The sequence below is a fragment of the Numida meleagris genome, chromosome 4 (genome assembly GCF_002078875.1).
Source record: "Numida meleagris isolate 19003 breed g44 Domestic line chromosome 4, NumMel1.0, whole genome shotgun sequence".
Lineage (NCBI taxonomy): Eukaryota > Metazoa > Chordata > Aves > Galliformes > Numididae > Numida > Numida meleagris.
The window spans coordinates 92,256,889-92,276,879 of NC_034412.1; the positions used below are offsets into that span (position 1 = coordinate 92,256,889).

Below are 19,991 nucleotides of genomic sequence, written 5' to 3' on the forward strand. Positions count from 1 at the left end.
TGTCCCGATAGATTGACAGGCGACGCGCCCAATCAGAGAGGAACAAGCGGGTCACGTGCTCTGGCCGCCATTTTAGAAAGCGCCCGGACGGGGCTGCGCTCCTCCCAGCGGGGGCGCGGCGCTCTGCAGCCGTCCGTCGGCACGGCTCGGCCTGACCTCCGCCGGCTGCCGTAGGCTGAGCGCGGGGACATGGCGGCGGCGGTGGTGCGAGGGGCTCTGGCGGGTCTGTGGCTGAGGGAAGGAAGGAAAGAGGGAGGGCGGCAGGCGGCCATGTCGGGGGAGGGGGTGCCCGTGAAATGGCGGCGGGCCGGGGCCGCTCACCTCTCCTGAGGGGTGTCTCTCCCCGCAGGGATGCTCCGGCCGCTGGCGCGCTGGGCCCCGCTGGCTGCGGGGCGAGCTGCGTCCGTCCGGTGTTGCCACGGCCGAGCGCGGGCTGCGGCTGTGCTGGCGAAACCGCTGTCCCTCAGGAACGTGCCCGGCGGGGCCCCCCCCGCGCTGCTCAGCAGGTAGGGGCCTGTCGGCTGCTGGCAGCGCTGCGGCCCGGGGCTCTCGGCCGGGAGTGGGCTCAGCGCGGCAAGGGGACGGTGGGTGGGATGGGCATGGCTGTGAGGGACGAGGTCAGAGGAGGGCTTAGGTTGGAAGGGACCTGGCGCTGCACCCGCTAGACCGGGCTGCCAGGGCACATCTAGGGTGGGCTTGGGCACCCCCAGCTCTGGGCAGCCTGTGCCAGGGCCTTAGTACCCTCTGCATAAAGCATGTCCTCCTAGCATCTAATCTAAATCTCCTCTCTTTTAGTTTTTTTTTATTAATCATCCCTATTTTTTAATTCATCCCTGACCTGCCATTATCAGAACATGTAAAAAGAAGTCAGTCCCTTTCCTGCTGGTAAGCTCCCTTCAAGTACTGGAAGGCCCCGGGCCCTTCTCCAAGCTAAACAAATCCAAATATACCCTCAGAATAAACTTCTGAATACCAGTGACAGCTGAGTGCTTACAGTTCAGCATTTAACCACGTTTACATTCCTGATTCATTCCTGTTCTATTACCTCCTCCTTTCTTTGTCTTTAGACTCACACCTCTACTTCCAAGCATACTTCAGCAGCCGGTGAGGCCCCTCACGTATTGTGGCTTACGGAAGGGGAAGAGGAAGAGCGTGAAAGCCGTCGTGAAGAGGTTTCTCCGACTGCACAATGGTCTTTGGGTTAGGAGAAAGGTATGATCTTGCTTTGCTCAGGTAGTATAAACCTATTTAAAACAGTGGGCTCATTGCTTTTGTGCTGATAGACAGCAGTAGCTGGTATGGAATTCTGCATCTCGTGACCTCGTGAAAGTGAGGGGGTTTGTCCTAGCTTGCTTATGGATGTTGCTATATGTGTGCATTGGCAGCAACCAGCTTAATCTGTGTATTCCCTTCCGACAGTCTGGTTACAAGAAGAGATTGTGGAAGAAGTCTACTGCCCAGAAGAAGCGCTTGAGAGAGTTTGTGCTGTGCAATAGAACACAATGTAAACTCCTAGATAAAATGACCACTTCTTTCTGGAAAAGAAGAAATTGGTATGTTGACGATCCCTACCAGAAGTATCACGATCGCACCAATCTTACTGTGTAAAATCTGTATTTTTTTTTTAATAAATAAACTTATGCATCTCACCTGCTGAGAATGATGGCCCGGAATAAAGGAATACTAAAGACTACTTCGAGGAGCAATTTATGTTTTCCTTGGCAGAGACGAGGGCCAGACTTGTCACCTATGCGTTCTGAAGTCTGGTGGTTTCCTGTGATTGTGTGTAGCACAATGAATGTGGATGAATACAGCCTAAACATTACTGAAAGACGGTGAATAATTAAAGAGATTTAATTTTTTTTTAAGAGAAACATGTTTAAATTCAGGGTATTTTTTTGTCTCTGCTTCTTGGTAGCTTGCTACATGGGCACGGGAAGAAAGGAGAGCGGGGTCCCAGCGTTGCTGCCTGTCACTGTACCATGCAAACCCTGGGTTCACTGGGTCCTCACCTCCCCCTTCAAGCAGTCAGTTGTAAATATTCTCTACTTCTTTACACATTCTACATCTCAGATTGCATGCGTAGATGAAACAAGACCAGGGATTTATTATAGGCTCCGTTTGCCATGTAAGCTGCAATGCAGCCAGTCTGGTTTCACTAAGAGCTAGGTTAGCGGCTTTCTCTGCAAAACTGGTGACTTAAGTACGTGAACAGCAGTAGTTTGAAAACAATCACTAAAAATGAGCCCATTATTAATTAGGTAGTCCCTGTTTATCAGCTCCAGAGCCACCTGTATGGTGAGAGATGGTTTGCTGCACACGGCTGCGGTGTTTGAATGAATTCACTGGTTACTCAGAGTGTTCAGTAGCTGTATTTTTCCAGTTCATCATACAGGAAAGTTCTGAAGGACATGCAGCACTTAGTGAATATATCTATATACAGTCAGCCAGAATTGAGATTAAAAATAATACAGCAATCAAAGGAATTATTCTGGCCTGCCAGATACATTGGACAGACGAAAGATGTTTTCTTCTTTATTTTTCTTAAAGAAAAGATTAAGACTTTATTCAAGATGTATGTCAAGCAGTATAACAAAACCAGCAAAACATCAACCTTTGGAATAGTGTTGTAATGGCCATTCTTTGTGAGGCATTACACGTATCGTTTCATGGCATCTTTTCTACCGATCACAGGAAAGAAATCACATGAAGTGCACGACAATGATCCTTCAATAGTCTGTATAAGCACAACACCCAACGCCGTGTTCTCTGCTATTTCAAATACAGTGCTAAGTGCATACCAGGTACCCGAAACGAACAGCAAAAAGGAGACTGTGATCAAGGAGCATTCTGTCACAAGTACAGGGGTTTTGTCGCTATATGAGAACACTTCAGAGAGCAGTCAGAGGCAGCAGGTTGTTTACACGAGGCTAAGGAGCATTGGATCTCTCCAAGCAGCTTTCTCCCTCTCATTAAGAATAAATAACCTCATTTTCCTTTCTGTCTGTGCTGGCTTTGCACTGACACAGTTTAGATTAGCGTGGGATTATTCCCAGGTGATGGTGATCCATGAAGTCTTTCTTGTCTAGCTGAGGGGATCCTGATTCAGCAATCACTGAGCACTAACTGCACTGAGACCGGCCACAGCAGCAAGAAGGAAGGCATGGGGACTGTGCTGAGCTGCTCTGAGCGTCCTGTGTTCACAACTGAGGTGTGTTTATGGTACACTCGGTGAAGTTACAGACTCATTTACCACAGACCAGATGCAGTTTCCTTCCTTTCAGCGTCAGCTTAGAGTAACCCATGTTACACTTGAGCCTTGTGCTGGTTAAAGGCTGTATTTTCTAGGGCTGATCTATTTGAAGCAGGCTCAGCAGGAGCCAGCAGTGTGTAGCCAAGAACGAAATGTATTTTGGGATGCATTAAACACAGCATGGCCAGCAGGTCAAGAGAGGTGATTCTCCTCCTGTATTTAGCTTTGGTGCAGCCTCGTCTTGAAGATTATTGCAGTTCTGGGCTGCGCAACACAAAAAGGCTGTAAAGGTTCTTGGAAGCATTCAGAGGAAGCACCAAAGCTGGTAGCAGGGCTGGAGGGCAGGTCCTGTGGGGAGAGGCTGAGGGCACTGGGGGTGTGAGTGTGGAGAAGAGGCCGAGAGGCGACCTCAGTGCTCCCTGCAGCTCCCTGAGGCGGGGAAGCAGAGCGAGGTGTCGGGCTCTGCTCCTTCCTGGGAACGGGTGGCAGAAGGGGAATGGCACAGAGCAATGCCAGGGGAGGGCTGGGCTGGGCACTGGGAAACATTTCTGTACCATGAGAGGTCAGATATCAGATACTGGAACAGGCTTCCTCGAGGGGTGGCTGATAGCCCAAGCCTGCCAGCGTCCAAGAGGCATTTGGATGATGCCCTCAGTAACAAGCGTTAACTTTTGGTTGGCCCTGCAGAGGTCAGGCAGTTGGACTTGATGGTATTTGTGGGTCCCTTCCAGCTGAATATTCCATTCTATTCCCTTCAAGTTTACATTCTCCAGCCCAGCTCCTGTCTGCCAGCCCTGCAGGCCTGGTGGTGGAGCCAGCTGACAGGCCCCTATATCCGTACTTCTCTTAAGCCAGGGAATCCCAGATCTTGAAGCTATTTTAAACCATCGGCTGCAAGATGGCTTGCTTTTAGGAGGAGCAACCTGCAAGCTGCTAGCCAGGCTGCAGCCTTGTGCCTGAGCTGGGAGGAAGCAAAGAATTGCTTCCCATCTCTGCGTGCAGGAGCAGCTACCGTCTGTGAATCCTCTGACCGCGTTGTGCAAACTCTTTGCCACGAGGGGTCAGCATCAGTGCAGGAAGGCGGCTTGCTGAACCAGGCTTGTTCCCTCGGCAGAGAAAAACTGGAACAAAAGACTTCATGTCTGATGTTTATTTTCAGTAAATGCAAAGAGCCAAAGGGTGAAATGACAGAACTGGGGCAACACCTGTAAACAACCTGTGTGTGGAAAATGAGGAATCAAAAGCAAATGACCGTTCTCTTCTGTACACAGAACACTACAGCACTAAGGGGACGTGGGTAGGCATTCACATTTCTGGTCTATCTATACACAAATATACAGCTCCGTTGATAAATTAATACATTTTTGCCAGAGATATGAAAAGGTTTATTTTTCTCATTTATACAATGAATGTTTTGAGAGATATAAGGCAACTCCCTTGTCAACAATTTCACCTCAGCACTTAAGAAAATCCAAACAGTCAAGTTTACAGTAAAACAGCAGATTAGACACATTTAATAATTTTAGCGAGAGTCGATGTTAATACAGCATGTCTGAGAATAAAATCTGCCAGACGTTGTGTAGCTCTACATTTTGTGGGGTTTTTTGGCATAATTGAGTGCAAATTTGTCAGCTTTTTCTCCTATGGCAACCTATTGCATAGCAGGGAAACAAAGCTTGCTTGCAACAGGATCTGATCTCTGCTAACACTGCAGGCGGTTTTACTATTTCTTTTTAATGTTTGCCAAAATAAATCAAACAAACTTTAAAGCTGCTTAAAAATAAAACACACAAGCTTAGCTCCTCCAAGCATTGGCTGAGTATCTTATAAGGACTGACTCTTCTGTAACTGCTATTTATACTTGTTGTGGGTTTTTTTTTTCAATGTATTTTCTGAAGGTTTCTTCCTTCTTACCCACTGGAAAGTACAATTGAGTTAGCACGTGTAAAGGAAACACAATTCTCAGGTAACGGGGCCAAATATCGTGGCAGGCTCAGGAAATACCCGCTTGCTTTCTCCGCTTCCTAGCCGGGTCGGATGAACATCTGTGTGTGCGCATGGTTTATTTCTCTCTTCCCCACAATACATAGGAAGCTCTGGGGAACGCTCGAGGATGCATCAGACAGGGACAGCTAGGCTACTGATGCATATCCGGCAGAGAAAAGGTTTTAAAGGCCACTTCAGATTTCTCTCTGAGCCTGATACACTCCAACCGGCTGCTGGCATCCCGGGCTGCTGCACCTGAACTTGGTTCATAGTACTACTCGGGTTCCGGCCCGTGATTCATCAGTGAGGGCACGTTCCACGTATGTAATGCTAAATGGTTTTCTACACTATGAGATAGGTCCAAGAGCAAACACAAAGGGCCACGTAATTAACTTATGTGTGAATTTCACATGCTTAACACTTACAAGAGACACCAACTTGAAGCACAAATACACAAACCCTACAACATCTTCCTCTTCTTTTATATTTCTCGTTTATATATGGATACAAATACAACACTCCACCTGGTTCTCGTAGTTCTAACCAAACTCCATGCTACAGGCAAAACTCCAGGCCTCAAAAAGCAGCTGAGCCCCAGCGTCCTGCTCTGCTCGTGTAAGGAAAACTCCAGCACCACACCAGGAAAGCAGAACGCTGGGACTGGTCCTGTTAGGGGAGGACAGTTCATTTTCCCCTGGAAGCACGTCACTAAAGCAATTCTAATGTGTTGCTGCAGCTAGTACACAACTGTCTTGCTCATACTTCAAAACTGCCAGTAGAACATTTGCCACAAGCAATACGATCCAGTTTTCTAGCCGCCATCATTTTCCACACAATACTCTCCTGGCTCAGGATGATCAAAATTAAGACTCCTCCTTCATTACATTGTTGAAACCCATCATTTTCTCTTGCACATCTCTTCCTCATCCTAAGTTCTGTCTCTGTGTCTTTTTAGCACGATGACTTAATCAGAATACATGTGATCCACTTTCAGAAAGAGAAACAGCATTACAGCTCAGTTTTCCCTAATGAGTCTTGGGCATTTTCAAACAGCTAAAGTACTTAGACCTTTGTTACATCATTCACAGGCTTGAGGAGGAAGAGAGGGAAGAGAAATCCATGGCTTCTGCAAATCCACTTCCTTAACGATAAAGCCATAAATAAATACGCTGTCGATGTATCATCACGAGCAACTGATCATTTTTGTTGTCGCTGTGCATTCACAGAGCTAGAGCTATGCAGACACAATGAGAACTGTAAATGTACAGCCTTACAGGATTAGCGTGAGTGGGGATACACTGCAAACAAAACAAGAGCTCCTGATCTGCAGGGGTCTGCCAGACTGTCCTAACCATGGTGCTGACAAACGCGAGAAGCGTGGAACGGGATACAGAGACAGGAGCGAGAAAGGCCATGTCTACAACGCTGCACATCAAAGCACATCCATCCCACTGCTGTTTCCTACATGATTAACGAGTAGCTCTTTAAGGCAGAAGAGAGACATTCTGTGGATCTTGGTGCTATTGGCTCATTGCACTCACATTGTTTCAGTGGCAGAGGACGAGGTACTTTTCTTCCTGATGCGAGGTCTAAGGGTCCTAGGCGGTGCCTGCAGAAAAGCAAGAGAAAACTTCATTGGTGTAATAGGAAATTATTTTCTTCTTTCTTTAAAACTCACCTATCTTTGCGGCACTTCTGTGGTAGTGATCCTGTTTCTGGCATGAAGAAAGAGAGAAGCCCATCTTGGCCCTCACGATCATTAATGAAGGATCAGTTGAGGATTAATCCCTTGAAGAGAACTATTGTAGGCCCTTACCTAGGTTACACCACCTGTCTGCCTTGCAGCCAGCTGGTGAGGAGAGCTTTGAAAAGGAGACCTTACACAGCAGGATCAAGCACAGAAATGTATGGAAAGACCCCCAGGCAAATCTGCCCAGGAGAGCCATGGAATGCCCAAGAAGAGCCAGGTCAACTCCGTGAGACTGGTTTACTCCTGTCAGCTCCATTCTCCAGATTGAACTAACTGAGACAGAAATTAGCTAGCAAGGCCAACAAACAAACAAAAAAACCTCACCAACCTCCTCTGCATTGCATAATTCACTCTGAAGAGCTTTCGTATGGCATTGGGGCTCATCAGGTTCACAACAAGAAATGGTTATCACATGTTGCAGAGGAGCACAAATTCTGTGCTCCTCAATGTGGAATGCTCAATGTGGAAGCCTATCAAAGCATAGTAGATAACACTGCAAGGCCTGCTAAGCTCTTCTACTTCGTTTTCAGGAATATCCAAAGCTTTGTTTTTATTAACAGCATGAACCTATTTACCTGGAAGACTATGACAGGGTCTTACCATTTGTAAATGAAGACTTAGTCATTTATATTTTATAGGACTATCCAATCCAAGATCATGCTGTATTTCTACATTCTTGTGATATAGAAGGTATAAATATTCATACAGGTAAGGAACAAGATCACAGTGAGGTTTTGTTCTGACTCCATCCAGCTTCCAAGCCTGATGTTTTACCCCACTCTGAGTCCACAAAAGCACAAATGATCAGGGTAAGATGGCTGTATCCAGAAAGATATGGCTAGCAGAGAATCATAGAATCATTAAGGTTGGAAAAGACCTCTAAGATCATCTAGTCCATACACCAACCCACCTCTACCATGCCCACTAACCCATGTCCCTCAGTGCCACATCTCCGCAGTTCTTTGAACAGTCCAGGGACAGGGACTCCACCACCTCCCTGGGCAGCCTGTTCCAATGTGTTACCACTCTCTGGGAGAAGAAATGCTTCCTAATATCCAGCCTGAACCTCCCCGGGTGCAACTTGAGGCCATTCTCTCTTGTCCTATCATTGTTACCTGGGAGATTAGGCCAACCCCCATCTCACCACAGCCTCCTTTCAGGGAGTCACAGAGAGTGATAAGGTCTCCCCTGAGCCTCCTCTTCTCACTTCCCTCAGCTGCTCCCCATAAGTCTTGTTCATTGCACTTCTCCAGACATGCTCAAGGGCCTCCATGTCTTTCTTGCAGAGAGGGGCCCAACACTGAACACAGTACCTGAGGTGCAGCCTTAACAGTTCCGAGTACAGAGGGATGATCACTTCCCTGCTCCTGCTAGCAACACTATTTCTGATACAAGCCAGGATGCCACTGGCCTTCTTGGCCACCTGGGCACACTGCTGGCTCATGTTCAGATGGCTGCCAACTAGCATCCCAAGATGTTTTCCTCCGTGCAGCTTTCCAGCCACTCTGCCCCAAGCCTGTAGCACTGCATGGGCTTGTTGTGACCAAAGTGCAGGACCTGGCACTTGGTCTTGTTGAACCTCATACAACTGGCCTCAGCCTATTGATCCAGCCTATCCAGGTCCCTCTGTAGGGTCTTCCAACCCTCAAGCAGATCGACACTTCCTCCCAGCTTGGTGCCATCTGCAAACTTACTGAGAGTGCACTCAATCCCCTTGTCCAGATCATCAATAAAGATATTAAACAGGGCTGGCCCCAGTACTGACCCCTGAGGAACACCACTCATGATTGGTTGCCAGCTGGATTTAACTCCATTCACCACCACTCTCTGGGCCCAGACATTCAGTCATTTTTTTACCCAGTGAAGAGTACATCTGTCTAAGCCATGAGCTGACATGAGGAAGAAAGCTGCTGTGTATGGCAGTGAGGGATGCTGCCCAGATCCATAGATCCACAGATCCACCCGGACTCCCGAGCTGCTGGCTCAGAGCTGCTATCTATAAGCCAGGAGCTCCGCAACACAGCCCGACAACTTGAGGAATACTTATGGCTTGGGAGAGGCTGTGCTTTGAGAAGCCAAACCACTCTTAAAGCACCCATCAACTGCTCAGTAAATACTTGAAATCAGGAATGAATAGTTCTGCCTCCTTGGAAGGCCACTTGACAGCTCTGAGAGTAGCTATAGAGACTGCACCTAACCACAGCAAGCTTTTGGCGAGAGCCACCAGAGCTACAACAGCCCGCTAGAAAGACATGCATAACTACTAGCCACACCACATCACTCCTGCCATCCCATACTGGTGTGGGGAAAGATAAACAAACCCAGCAACCCCAGGCTGGAGATCTGCTGGCTGCAGTCTGAGATCTACATTTGGGCTGCTGGACGTGGCTCCATACCCCACTGCCCAGATCTGGAAGGATTCCTTGCCTACGGCGTCTCATGCAGAGGTTGTATTTCCTCCACAACAAAATGTAGCTAAAATTGCTTTTGTCAAACCTCAGTGTGAGATCTGTGTCTCCTTTAGGTTTTTTTAATTTTCATGTAGCAGATTAAATCATAGTTCTTAATATGGTGCCTGATTCAAAACCTACCAAAATCATGGAGTCAGCAGTAGAACCACTGCTGGTGTTGGTGGGGTTTGGCCAGGAGCATGAGGGTTTGGGCTCTGAGCTCTCTGGCTACAGGTGCTGGCTGTTCTCCCCACAAACACTCCGCCTCAGGAAAGAAAATACATTTTCTGCTTCAGACAGGAAAAATGAGCCAGTGGTTGATATCCAAATCCTCTCATTGAAATACCTCCTCTTTAGCATGTGGTTTAGAGCTAGATCCAAGTTTTGCAACTCAAAATCCAACTCTGAAGGTCTGTGTGATTATTATTTCCACAGGCATGGATTCAAATTCTATCAGGGAAGCCACATGTGTAGGAAATTGAGTGTTCTCATAGCAAGTCCCACCCGTGAAAGACCAGAAAAGTATTGCTTTTGGATCCAGTGTTTTTAGACCAAAGAAGTGTTCACTCAAATACTCAAGGAACTTAACAGAAGGAGGAACCTTGACAGTATGGAAGTACCTCAAGGGGTTGATCCTTCTTTTTAGGCCTTTTGTTGATGGATGCACAATCCAATAAATCATTCTCTTCATCATCTGAGAACACAGAGTCTTTCATTTCACAGTTTGCCTCACGTGGCTTTTCATATTTATCGCTCACATCTATTTAACATGGCCATTTATGGTCTAAATATGAAGACAAAGGATGAGGAAGATCAGTGATTTGATTCACACTCCACCAAACTCCACTTCACTGCAAAGCCATGCATCTTCCAGGGATTAATAGACAGAAGGTGCACACTTCACACTCCACTAAAAGCAGTTGTTGGGTTAGAAATCAAAAGGACCTTGGTTGCAAAGCCATTGTACGGTCTACTTGTATTATTCTATGTAGAATTTAGACTAAATTCACATCCTCTGATGTTCTGGAGGTTGTCACTGGAAAGAGATTTTTTTTTTGTTTGGCTCAGGGATAAATGAAATAGCTGATTTCTTGAACTGCTAATTCTGTCTACAGTTTCTACATCTACTGCACAAAAGAGTGCCCTCTGGAAAGCACTCAATGAGCACTGAAGCCCTGTGGACAGCATGGGGACAGTTTCTTGGGAAATGAAGCATGACAGCAATCATTGACTTGAAGCTGAGAGAGCCCAGGCCAAGAGCCCAGGCCAAGATCCAGTGAAGATAAAAACTTCAGCAGGCATTGAAGGGACTCTCAGCAGTGGGTGTGTTGTTCTAAGACCAGAGTGGGGAAAACTCCTCTTCTGTCACGTAAGTCTTACAGACTGTTAACACCACCAAAGGCAGAATATGAGTCCATGACTACGGATCACTAACATCTGCTTGCTGGCTCTCACTCTTGTGATTTATAACACAATCTTTATGGGACTGGTCATGTTGTACAACACCGTTCATTTGCTGCCTCAAATTCAGATGGTGAAACAAGATGGTATTTTCAACAGCGAGTCCAAAGCAAGAGCTATAGATGGGACACCCAGTGTGGCTAAGCTCCCTGCATCTCTCCAGAATTTCCTATCAGCAGGGCTGGATCTTTCTTTGTTTAACTGACAGTTATGCCTTTTTTCATTCTAGAACATGCGGAAAACAGGAGTGTAAGTGTTGAGTGTTTAGACGACAATCACAATTATTGACTTGACTTAGGCTGTTCTATAAACACACATAGAAATAATGTTCTGCACTTCTTCTCTCAGCTTGACTGTAACACTCTGCTGGACCAAAGACTACAGAAGGAAGATTCTTTGATATCTGACCATTCTTAATCCACTGAGATCCTTAAAGCACACACAGAGAAAACAAAACCAGATTCTCAAACAGCTCTCATTTGGGAAATGGAGAGACAAAGGGCAAGTGATTTGGCTACAGCAACATCAGTCACAGGCAGGTCACCAGGGCTCTCTCCAGTGCCAAATTCATGTTGGCAGCTGAATGCTCTCAGTGCCTGTGAAACAAGCTCAGGGTGCAGCACGCACCGTCCTCTGGCTGCTGACCCTGCGTCTCTTCCCCTCTGTCACCACTCACGTGGGCAGGCTGAAACACACAGTCGCAGGTTTTCAGGAAGAGATGGAAGTTGACTTCTTCCCAGCTGTGCTGAAAAAGCTGACAGTCACATTCCAGAGAGGGCTGGAATAATGCTGATTTTTTTTTTTTCCTATATGTGACTGTGGTGTTATGACTATACTGTAAGGAGAATACTAAATGTTCTTTACAGCACGTGGCAAGATCTGTCTAGGGAGATTTTATTTTAATCACCCTTTTATCTTTCCACTTGGGAAGTGAGATATCCAGGAGACGCCTAGCTGAGGTCACCTTGGGTGCAGGAGTTGCTCCGCCGTGCCTCTCTAAGCCAAGGAAAAACAGAGTCAAGCTTGTATTAAAAGCTCCTTGTTTAGAGTTTGAGCGCAGCCTGAACCAAGCATGCCCAAGCTTGTACCCTGTAGGCCAAATGCTGCCCTGGCACCAATTCATATGACTGCTCCCAGCTGCCCCGTTCTCCAGAGGTCCCTCAGATTCAGGCTGCAGGTTGGATGCCAGGCAGTTTGTTTCCAGTTAGTTAAACTGGGTCAGGACTTCTTGAAGCTGCATCCCTCAGATTTGCATGGAGGCCTACCAACACCCCTCAGCCCTGGACTGTTGTGGGGAGCCAAGAGCTTTCCTTGGAGAAAAGATGTGAAGGGGACATGCCAGAGGGGTGCTGGAGAACCAGAATGTGAGCATTCACTGTGGAGATGCAATGAAACATTATGAACACACAGGATCAGGCAAATGTGCCCTGTGGTCTTTTGTCCTGCATTCCACTGCAAAAAAAAGACAGAAGGAAGTGTGAGCCCTGGTAACACTCCTGGGAGTCCCAAACTTTTCCAGCTGAAAACGTTGCTTTCTCCATCGTTGTTTTCTCTCGAATTGGGTGCTGGGTGAAAAAGATGTCCAGGCAGCACTGCCACCCATGTTTTCTGTCTCCACAGCCAGCAGAGCAGGTGCCCAGTGCTTCTGCAGGCCTCCCACTCTCCCCAGCAGCCTAAGTACTGCGTCTCTGCCCCAAGCTGCTGCTTTGAAGACTGGCACGCACTGCTTTGACTCCAGCAGCAGAGGATGGCAAAGTCCACTGAAAGACAGACTGAGGACTGTTCCCCTGCTCCATCTCATTGTGAATGAGGCACCAAAACCCAGCCAAATGTGAACCAGTTTCACTTCAGCCTCACTGACCTGGAAAAGTGAATACACGAGTCTAGCCTAGGCTTTCACAGTACGTTTCTGAGCATTGATGAGAACAGACCTCGAGTACAGATATCCTATGAGGTATGGAGTGAGAAGGGAGGATTGCCTGCCCATCCTGACTCAGACATCTACACTGTGGGCAATGCCAACCTCATATTCACCTGGAGTGCCAGGCTTTGTCCCATGGTTGTTGTGGAACATTGCACTATTGTGAATCAGAAGCAACTCACCTCAGAAGAGCTGAACGAGCACCAACTATGAGGTGGTTTTTTAGATAAAACTTAACTTTCGTACATCATGAGAGCAGGACCTTTGCAGGTGGAGAAAATAGGATTAAAGCAGAGAATTAACCAGAATAATAGGCAGATGTGAGGAATTACTGGGAAGGGAGATGGAAGCTTAAAGGGAACAGATGGGATCAGGGACACCAAGGTTTGCTCCGGGAGAAGGGGCAGACCAAAGAGCAAAACACACTGTTGGGGCTGGCTTCTCGAGGACAGTGCTTGGCCTCAGGTCACCTCCTGTATGTTTCTAAGAGCCATCTCCAAGATCTGAGGCATCAGGGCCTCAGGCCACTATCATGTGTCCCCAAAGTGGCAGAGCCAGCAGTGTGTGCTGCTCCAGGGAAGCAGCTGATGGCCCCTGGGACTGGTTCACAGCCAGGAGGGGTTGTGTGAATCTGGGGGCCGTGTAAATCCAGGTCTCTCCCTGTGTTTTCACTTGTTACATTTTTGCCTACACACATGGAGGAATAGAATTATTGCAGAAATGGGAAAACCGCTCACGTCCCAGGCTAAAGCTGCTGCTACTTCTTGCAAAAATGTCTTTTCACTATCCAGACCTATAAGTTTACAGCAGCATAACAGAGGTCAGGACCTTGCCCACTAATTACAGATGAGCAAAGGACTTTGATTTAGATCCTCAGAAATGTCTGGATGCTTAAATACAGTTACAGAGGGAACTGAGCACCCCAATACCTTTGAGAGAAGCTGGATCCACCCTCCCCCCCTTATTTTCCCAGGCAATACTTCTTCCTTCTGTCATTGTAATTCCTCAGGGACTATATAATAAACCACAGTCACAGACTACACGAGCCAGGAACAAGGTGTTGTATTATTGTAATGGAAGATAACGTCACTCCAAAGCTAAGCCTTTCTGGGGGATCCTTCACATAAGGAGTTTTGCACAGCACTTAATAAGAGCGAGAGAGCAGATATTTATTATACGATGGCCATCAGCTTCTTTTCCCTGCAACAAAGACAAATTTGCCATCATTTCCAAAATACATTGACCAAACTCATGTACTTCTCCGACAGTTTTCATTGCCAAACCAAGAAGTTAGAAGCAGCCAATCTACCAGCACACACTGCCCACGGGCCACAAAACAGAGGCAGACAGAGGCTCATCTTTCCAAAGCTGAAGTCAAGTGCAACCAAAGCAAACAAATCTATTCACATCATCAACAAAGTCACTGGTTAATGAAAACACATCCCACAAATGATTAAGTTGTTAAGTACTAGTCTACTCCAAACACCTCAGAAGAAAACTCATGCAATCTTTAACACTTACATCAGAGTCCCATAATATTTACATAGAGAAAAGGAAAGAATAAACTGTTAGGGGAAAACATTTGGATGTAAAAGGGGAAGGAACATTGTTTCAGAGCACAGAAATCCTCATCTTTGCTTTTGGAACATCTGTGGTTGAACTGGAGGTTATTAAACAACAATGAATGTTTGAAGTTTGTTGCTGAAATGGAAATGTACTTAAATGTACTTAAAGAACCTCCTGATTTGCTATGAAAGTTTTTCCTTCCCTGAAATTACTAAAATAAATATTAAAAACTCACAAATTGCCATTGAGAGGTACTGTTGTAAAGCGATGCAAATTATGCCCGTAAAAATTAGATTCAGCATTTAAAAGGAAAGTTTTAAGGAATAAAATGCCTAGAGCCACAGAAAGTGGTTGTTTGGTCTTTAAGTTCAATGAAAGAAAGGTTAAAAAGTCTGTAAATCCCTAGCACAAGAGATAGCAGCAAAACTGGCTATGAGCAAAAATGACCTAATGGTCACCATCAAATCGTTTCGTTCAGGGATGCATGAACAGCCCCCTTGGTGAAAAGTCAATTTGTTTTCAATACTTTCCGCTGAAAGAATCTCGTGTGTGATTTGCAGCATACCACAAAGGAGGAGCTGGGTACGTCTAATTCACCAGTAAGGTGATTTGTTTAAAACACAATTAAATGAGCATCCCATTAAGGTGCTCTATGCTGGTTGTGTGATCCGTCACCTTGTCCTCAGGGTGATAGCCACATGCAGGAAAAGACCCAACATTATTTTATTGGGAAAGCTCCAAGAGCTGGCTTTGTGCTGGAACATCTTGTGCACGGCTGACTGAACATCTTGGCTAAGCTGTCACTCAGTCACTGCTGAGCTGTAGTTTTCAAGGTGCACCTTCCAGTACCAGTTGTACAACCCTACAGTGCACATTCACAATCCAGTCTCATTAGTCTCTAATGTCCTTGCACATTTCTTATGTTGCCTGAAATCATTATTAAAGCATTGAACTTCCCCTCAAATACACATAGCTGTAACTGTTTTCCTGATATACGATGAATTTTAAACATTTTTGAGATGTATTTGTCCTCTGCAAAGTCTAAACTTGTTCCTCTCTCTCAGCCATGCCACACAAAGTCTTTGCAACAGCACCCAAGAACATTAGTTGAGATAATAGCACTGAGCAAAGGAATTATTTCTTAAATGCAAGTCCCAAGCAAGCTTGTTTAACACTGATCAGCACTTAAGCATTTACCGGGCACTGCCAAGAGACAAACAAATCCCTGAAGGTTTTCCCTCTGTCCTTCCCGAAGGGGAAAAAGAACACTTATGTAATGGTATCGCTGTTCCTTCGTCATCCTTAGGATGACTTTCCACAGGCCTTGAACACTGAAGAGATGTCAGAAACTTGAGTAAAGACCCGGGAGAGTTCCGTGAGCGTAGATCACAGTGTTTTTACAAGAAGGGTGCTGTGGCACTGGCACAGGTTGCCTAGAGGCGGTGGATGGCCCATCCCTGGAGACACTCAAGGTCAGGCTGGACAGGACTCTGAGCTCCTGATGGAGCTGTAGGTGTCCCTGTTCATTGCGGGGGAATTGGACTCGATGGCCTTTAAAGATCCCTTCCAACTCAAGTAATTCTATGATTTGCTTCTGTACATCATACTGAACTCAGCCTGGCCTCCAGTCTCTGTACACATGCCCTCTCCATGGCATAAGGAGGCTACATCTTCATGAACCCTCTGTGGTTTGGCCCAAATTAATTTGTCTGTGTCCATTGCCTCCTTCGGGAAATTACTCAGGTTGTTGGGAGGGCAGCCCTTCTCTCCCACCAGTCTGTGCTCTCCTAAGAGCTCTGGGGTTTCAAGAGAGTCAGTTGAGTTTCACCTGCAAGAAAATTAAGGCAACTGCTCCTGCCAAAATGGCCGTATCAAGGCTCTGAGACAGCCTTTAATATCCTGCTTAAGGTTAGGCTTGAATATCTCCCCTTTTAGGTTATAAACTCTTTGGGACAGAGTACTTCTAACATTTGTATCCTGAAACTGGCTACACAGAAGTCGGCATGAAAGAAAGATCAGTGCCAACAGTTCAGAACAATTTAGTCTAGTTAAGCAAACTTTGTTTCTTTCCTCTTTGCAGCTTTGAGGAAAAAACGTTCACATTACATATTCAGGGACCTGTCCTCCAAGATACCAAAGCTGCACTTACCAAGGAGCATGTAAAGGGCACACTATTGTCTGAGAGTGCATTAATGCATGCATTGCCTTGGAGACAAAGGGCAGCCTGTGGGGGCAGAAGGAACCTTCTGTGAGATAGAGCCTCAGCATATTCCTACTGACACGGCCAGAGTGACTGGGCTGCATCAAGGAAAAAAAAAAACAGTAAAATAAACTAATCTGAAAGTGCACACAAATTTGGGCCCAATTCATAAACACACTGGTTTTGACTACTGTTGTAAGGCCTCCCCATGATTAATTCATGCCTACTTAGCACTTCAGGATTCAATGAATCTTTTATAAATAACACTGAGGAGTCAAATCCGTAAAATTGGTTTAGGCTAAAATTAGAAAGGTGCTAATAAAATGCACTGTGAATACAAGGGTTTCATGACTGCTTAAACAAATACCACTTTAAACAGGCTTCATTCTCCTGCACAGCAGCACACTCAACCCAAATATGCAAGTGCAAAGAGATAGAAAAGAATCACAGAACCATAGGATCATTGAATGGCTTTGATTGGAAGGGACCGTAAATCATCTAGTTCCATCCAACCCCAACAGCGCAACAGGGAGGGTGACAAAGCAAGTGTGTGAAGCTTGGTTTGTCACCTACCTACTGTGCAAGGAGACAGAGGGTCAGGCTGGGAGCTCCAGCCTCCAGGCCTTAATGCTGCGAGCCTGGCTGCTCTGGAGGTGACACGAGCCAGCTGTCTTTACACAGCAGCGCCTGCAGTACGGTGGCAGCACTGTGATCCTGCAGGGCTTCTGCTGCAAAGTCCCCAAGGCTGTTTGCAGTATGCAAAATAAACAGAAAGCACATGGGATGAGGTGTATAGGAATTATGAAAGTCAGCTCCCACCAACACGGGATGCTGCCCGTCTGGATTTCTTCTTCCTCCCTAAACAACGTGCTTGGCAGCCCCATCCTCTGGCATACCCAAATCTGAGGCCTCCCTTTTCTTTCATCATCCACGGGGACAAAACACATTCTCTATAAGAGAAAGGACTGAGGTTTTTCTCCAGAGATAAACTCCCCAGCCTTGGGTCAGTAAGGTGAGCAGCACTGCAAAACTTGCTGTCAGCACACACACAGCTCACAAACCCACTCATGGCCTGGCCATCCCTTTGCTTGTTCCCCTGGTGTTAGGAAACCCCTGGTGAGTAAGAGCAGCAGGAGCAAGCCAGGCTGGGGAACAAGGCCATGCCCAAAAGGAATGCGTGGCTATCAGGGTGCAGGAAATCCAGCACTCACCTCTGAGGAGTCGGCACACCGAGCAACATGTGCACACTGAAAGAGGAGCTGAGCGTTAGGGACTCATCAGGGCAAGCTACCATTTCTCAGAAAACACTGAGCATCTCTAAACCTCTGCTTAGCAGCCCCAAGGAGGACTTGGTGGCTCCTGTCTGCGGAGAGACAGTTGTCTCTGTTCACCATCACAAAGCACAGAACAGGGAACGTGGCCCACGTGGCTGTGTGCTAAGACTGGGAGTACGTACAGCTCCTGGGCTACATTCTCAGATCACTAAACAGAAATAACTCCTGACCGGAGGGGAGCGTGGATAAGCAATGTGCAACTCAGCACAAGCAGTTGCGTGATGATAAAGACAGGTTGCAATACTGGGGGCTTGCATTGCTACATGCCTGGATTTCTTTTTTCTGTAGATTTAGATGAGACGTTTCCAAACACTGGTGCAGCCACTCAGGCAGCTTCTGAATATATTCACAAAACCCCGATATTCTTAAACCAAGAACATAGCAAGAAGTTTTACAGTGGATTACTGTAAGAATTCAGATAACCAAGGGAATTGCACTGCACCCTTCAATGCAAATGCAGGTGATTCACAGGTGTTCACAAAATTGTTATCTTTGCACCTTCACTTTCTCTGTGCTTTAGGAAACAGCCTAGAAACCATTTCCAGTTTGAGCCTTCCAATTTAATCCTCAGAGCGGCCCCAGTGACTCCAGATAAAAGGAGCTTCTGGAGAATAAAGGTTTTGAGCTTTGTGTGATTTCTCTGGTAAACATTATCCTGCACTGCAGACACTGACAGCTCTTCCGTAGTTCCAGCCATTTTGAACCAGCCTCCGATTTTACATAGAGGGTAAATGACCAATCAATTTTCTGAAGGCTTACTCTCTGAGACCATGCAACATAGGTATATGGGCTGTTTCTAGAGCTTTTCTGGTCAGTGGGGACAGAGCTATCCAGGCACACGCTGAGTGCTGATACTTCCCAACCTTTGCTCCATCCTGCAAAGCCTTCAGAGCTTAAGCTGGAAAAACAAACCACAGACACAGTCCCAATTCTCTCCTGCTCAGAGGGGTATCAGAAAGCACACTGCATATTTCCGCTTTGAGATCATTCAGCTAAGAATGATCTCTGCCTCAGGAAAGCTAAAGCAGTAAGGGTGCTCAGTTTGGGCAGTATGGTGCCTTCGTAGGATGCTGGGCACACAGTGTCACCTCCAGACACTGGCCCGTAGAGCAATGCAAAGCTGCTTGCTGAACTATGTCTTACTGGCTTACCCAAAATAAAGGCTGGCCTCCATTGCCCAGCCCACGCTGGGAGTTTCAGCAACCACAACACATGGTTGTGTCAACTGCGGGGCTGAGCATTGTGACACAGTGGCCACCATCCCCGCTCAAGTCACACACATCACACTCACCAGCCACTGGAAGGGAACAAGTTTCATCTGCACTGTCCAGGATACTTTTAAGGCAATAATATAAGGTTAAGAAGGTTAAAAGCCCCGCACCGTTAATACAGATGCATCTGTTTACTTGGCATTTGCCAAAACAACAGGATTGCCTTGAGAAGTATTTGGGAACACTGTTCCGGACCTTCCAATTGTTTATCATGATGAACAGCCACACAACATTTACAGTTCCCAAATGAAAGGGGCAGTTCTGCCTGGGGGAGAAGCACGGGTTGGAACACGCATCAGAGCTGCAATGTCACAGGCTATCGTCAGGCTGCCAGGACGCTAAATTGAGAAATGCTGAACTGAGAGCAAAGTGAGAGATGAGATAAAGAGGACAGGTGGCTGGGCTGTCATGCATAGGGAGGGCGCCCACTGTGTTTCCTTAGTATGCACTGAAGAAAGGTGTGCACGTGCTTCAGAGAAACAGTGGTGATGCTTCACGTGACACACCGTGCGGACACAAGTCATAGCAAAGCCGCCTTTGCCCACACGTGGCTTTAGGCTGGGTGTGGGGAGGAGGAGGAGCACAGTCTTTCTGTGGGATGGGTGTGAATACCTCAGGTGCCTGCCCCACGGCTCAGCTGTCCGCACCAAAGGCTCGCTGAGCATCTCAGCTATTGCTCAAGCAACAGCACAGCTGTCTTGGCCGTTTGGCCAAAGGGCGGTGGTTGCAACTATGGGAAAAACAGCAAAAGGTAGGGCTCGTTCGCCTCATCTCAAAGGCAACTCCGGCATATCCTATG

The 19,991-nt window shown here is 46.8% G+C and overlaps 2 protein-coding genes across 6 annotated transcripts in view; one reads left to right on the plus strand and one right to left on the minus strand.

The window, feature by feature from the left end:
- On the plus strand, positions 67 to 1,693 carry MRPL35 (mitochondrial ribosomal protein L35). Of its 2 annotated transcripts, none has more exons than XM_021396623.1 (4): positions 67 to 223; positions 350 to 506; positions 1,068 to 1,212; positions 1,420 to 1,693. In XM_021396623.1, the coding sequence occupies exons 1-4, from the start codon at positions 190 to 192 to the stop codon at positions 1,606 to 1,608; spliced, it is 525 nt and encodes a 174-aa protein (XP_021252298.1). In that variant the 5' UTR covers positions 67 to 189; the 3' UTR covers positions 1,609 to 1,693. The 2 variants fall into 2 exon arrangements, with proteins under 2 accessions (XP_021252298.1, XP_021252299.1); XM_021396624.1 differs by having other exon boundaries at positions 70 to 204.
- The window catches only part of REEP1 (receptor accessory protein 1), a 65,082-nt gene continuing 47,444 nt past the window's right edge, over positions 2,354 to 19,991 (minus strand). Inside the window, exons 7-9 of one of the 4 annotated variants that reach the window (XM_021396622.1) lie at positions 17,799 to 17,834; positions 10,060 to 10,199; positions 2,354 to 6,848 (exon numbers count right to left, since the gene is read on the minus strand). In XM_021396622.1, coding sequence (XP_021252297.1) covers positions 6,777 to 6,848; positions 10,060 to 10,199; positions 17,799 to 17,834 — 248 coding nt within the window. In that variant the 3' untranslated portion in view covers positions 2,354 to 6,776. Of the gene's footprint in view, positions 6,849 to 10,059; positions 10,200 to 10,903; positions 14,022 to 17,798; positions 17,835 to 19,991 lie in introns of those variants that run through there. The other 3 variants (XM_021396620.1, XM_021396619.1, XM_021396621.1) reach the window with 3 other exon arrangements.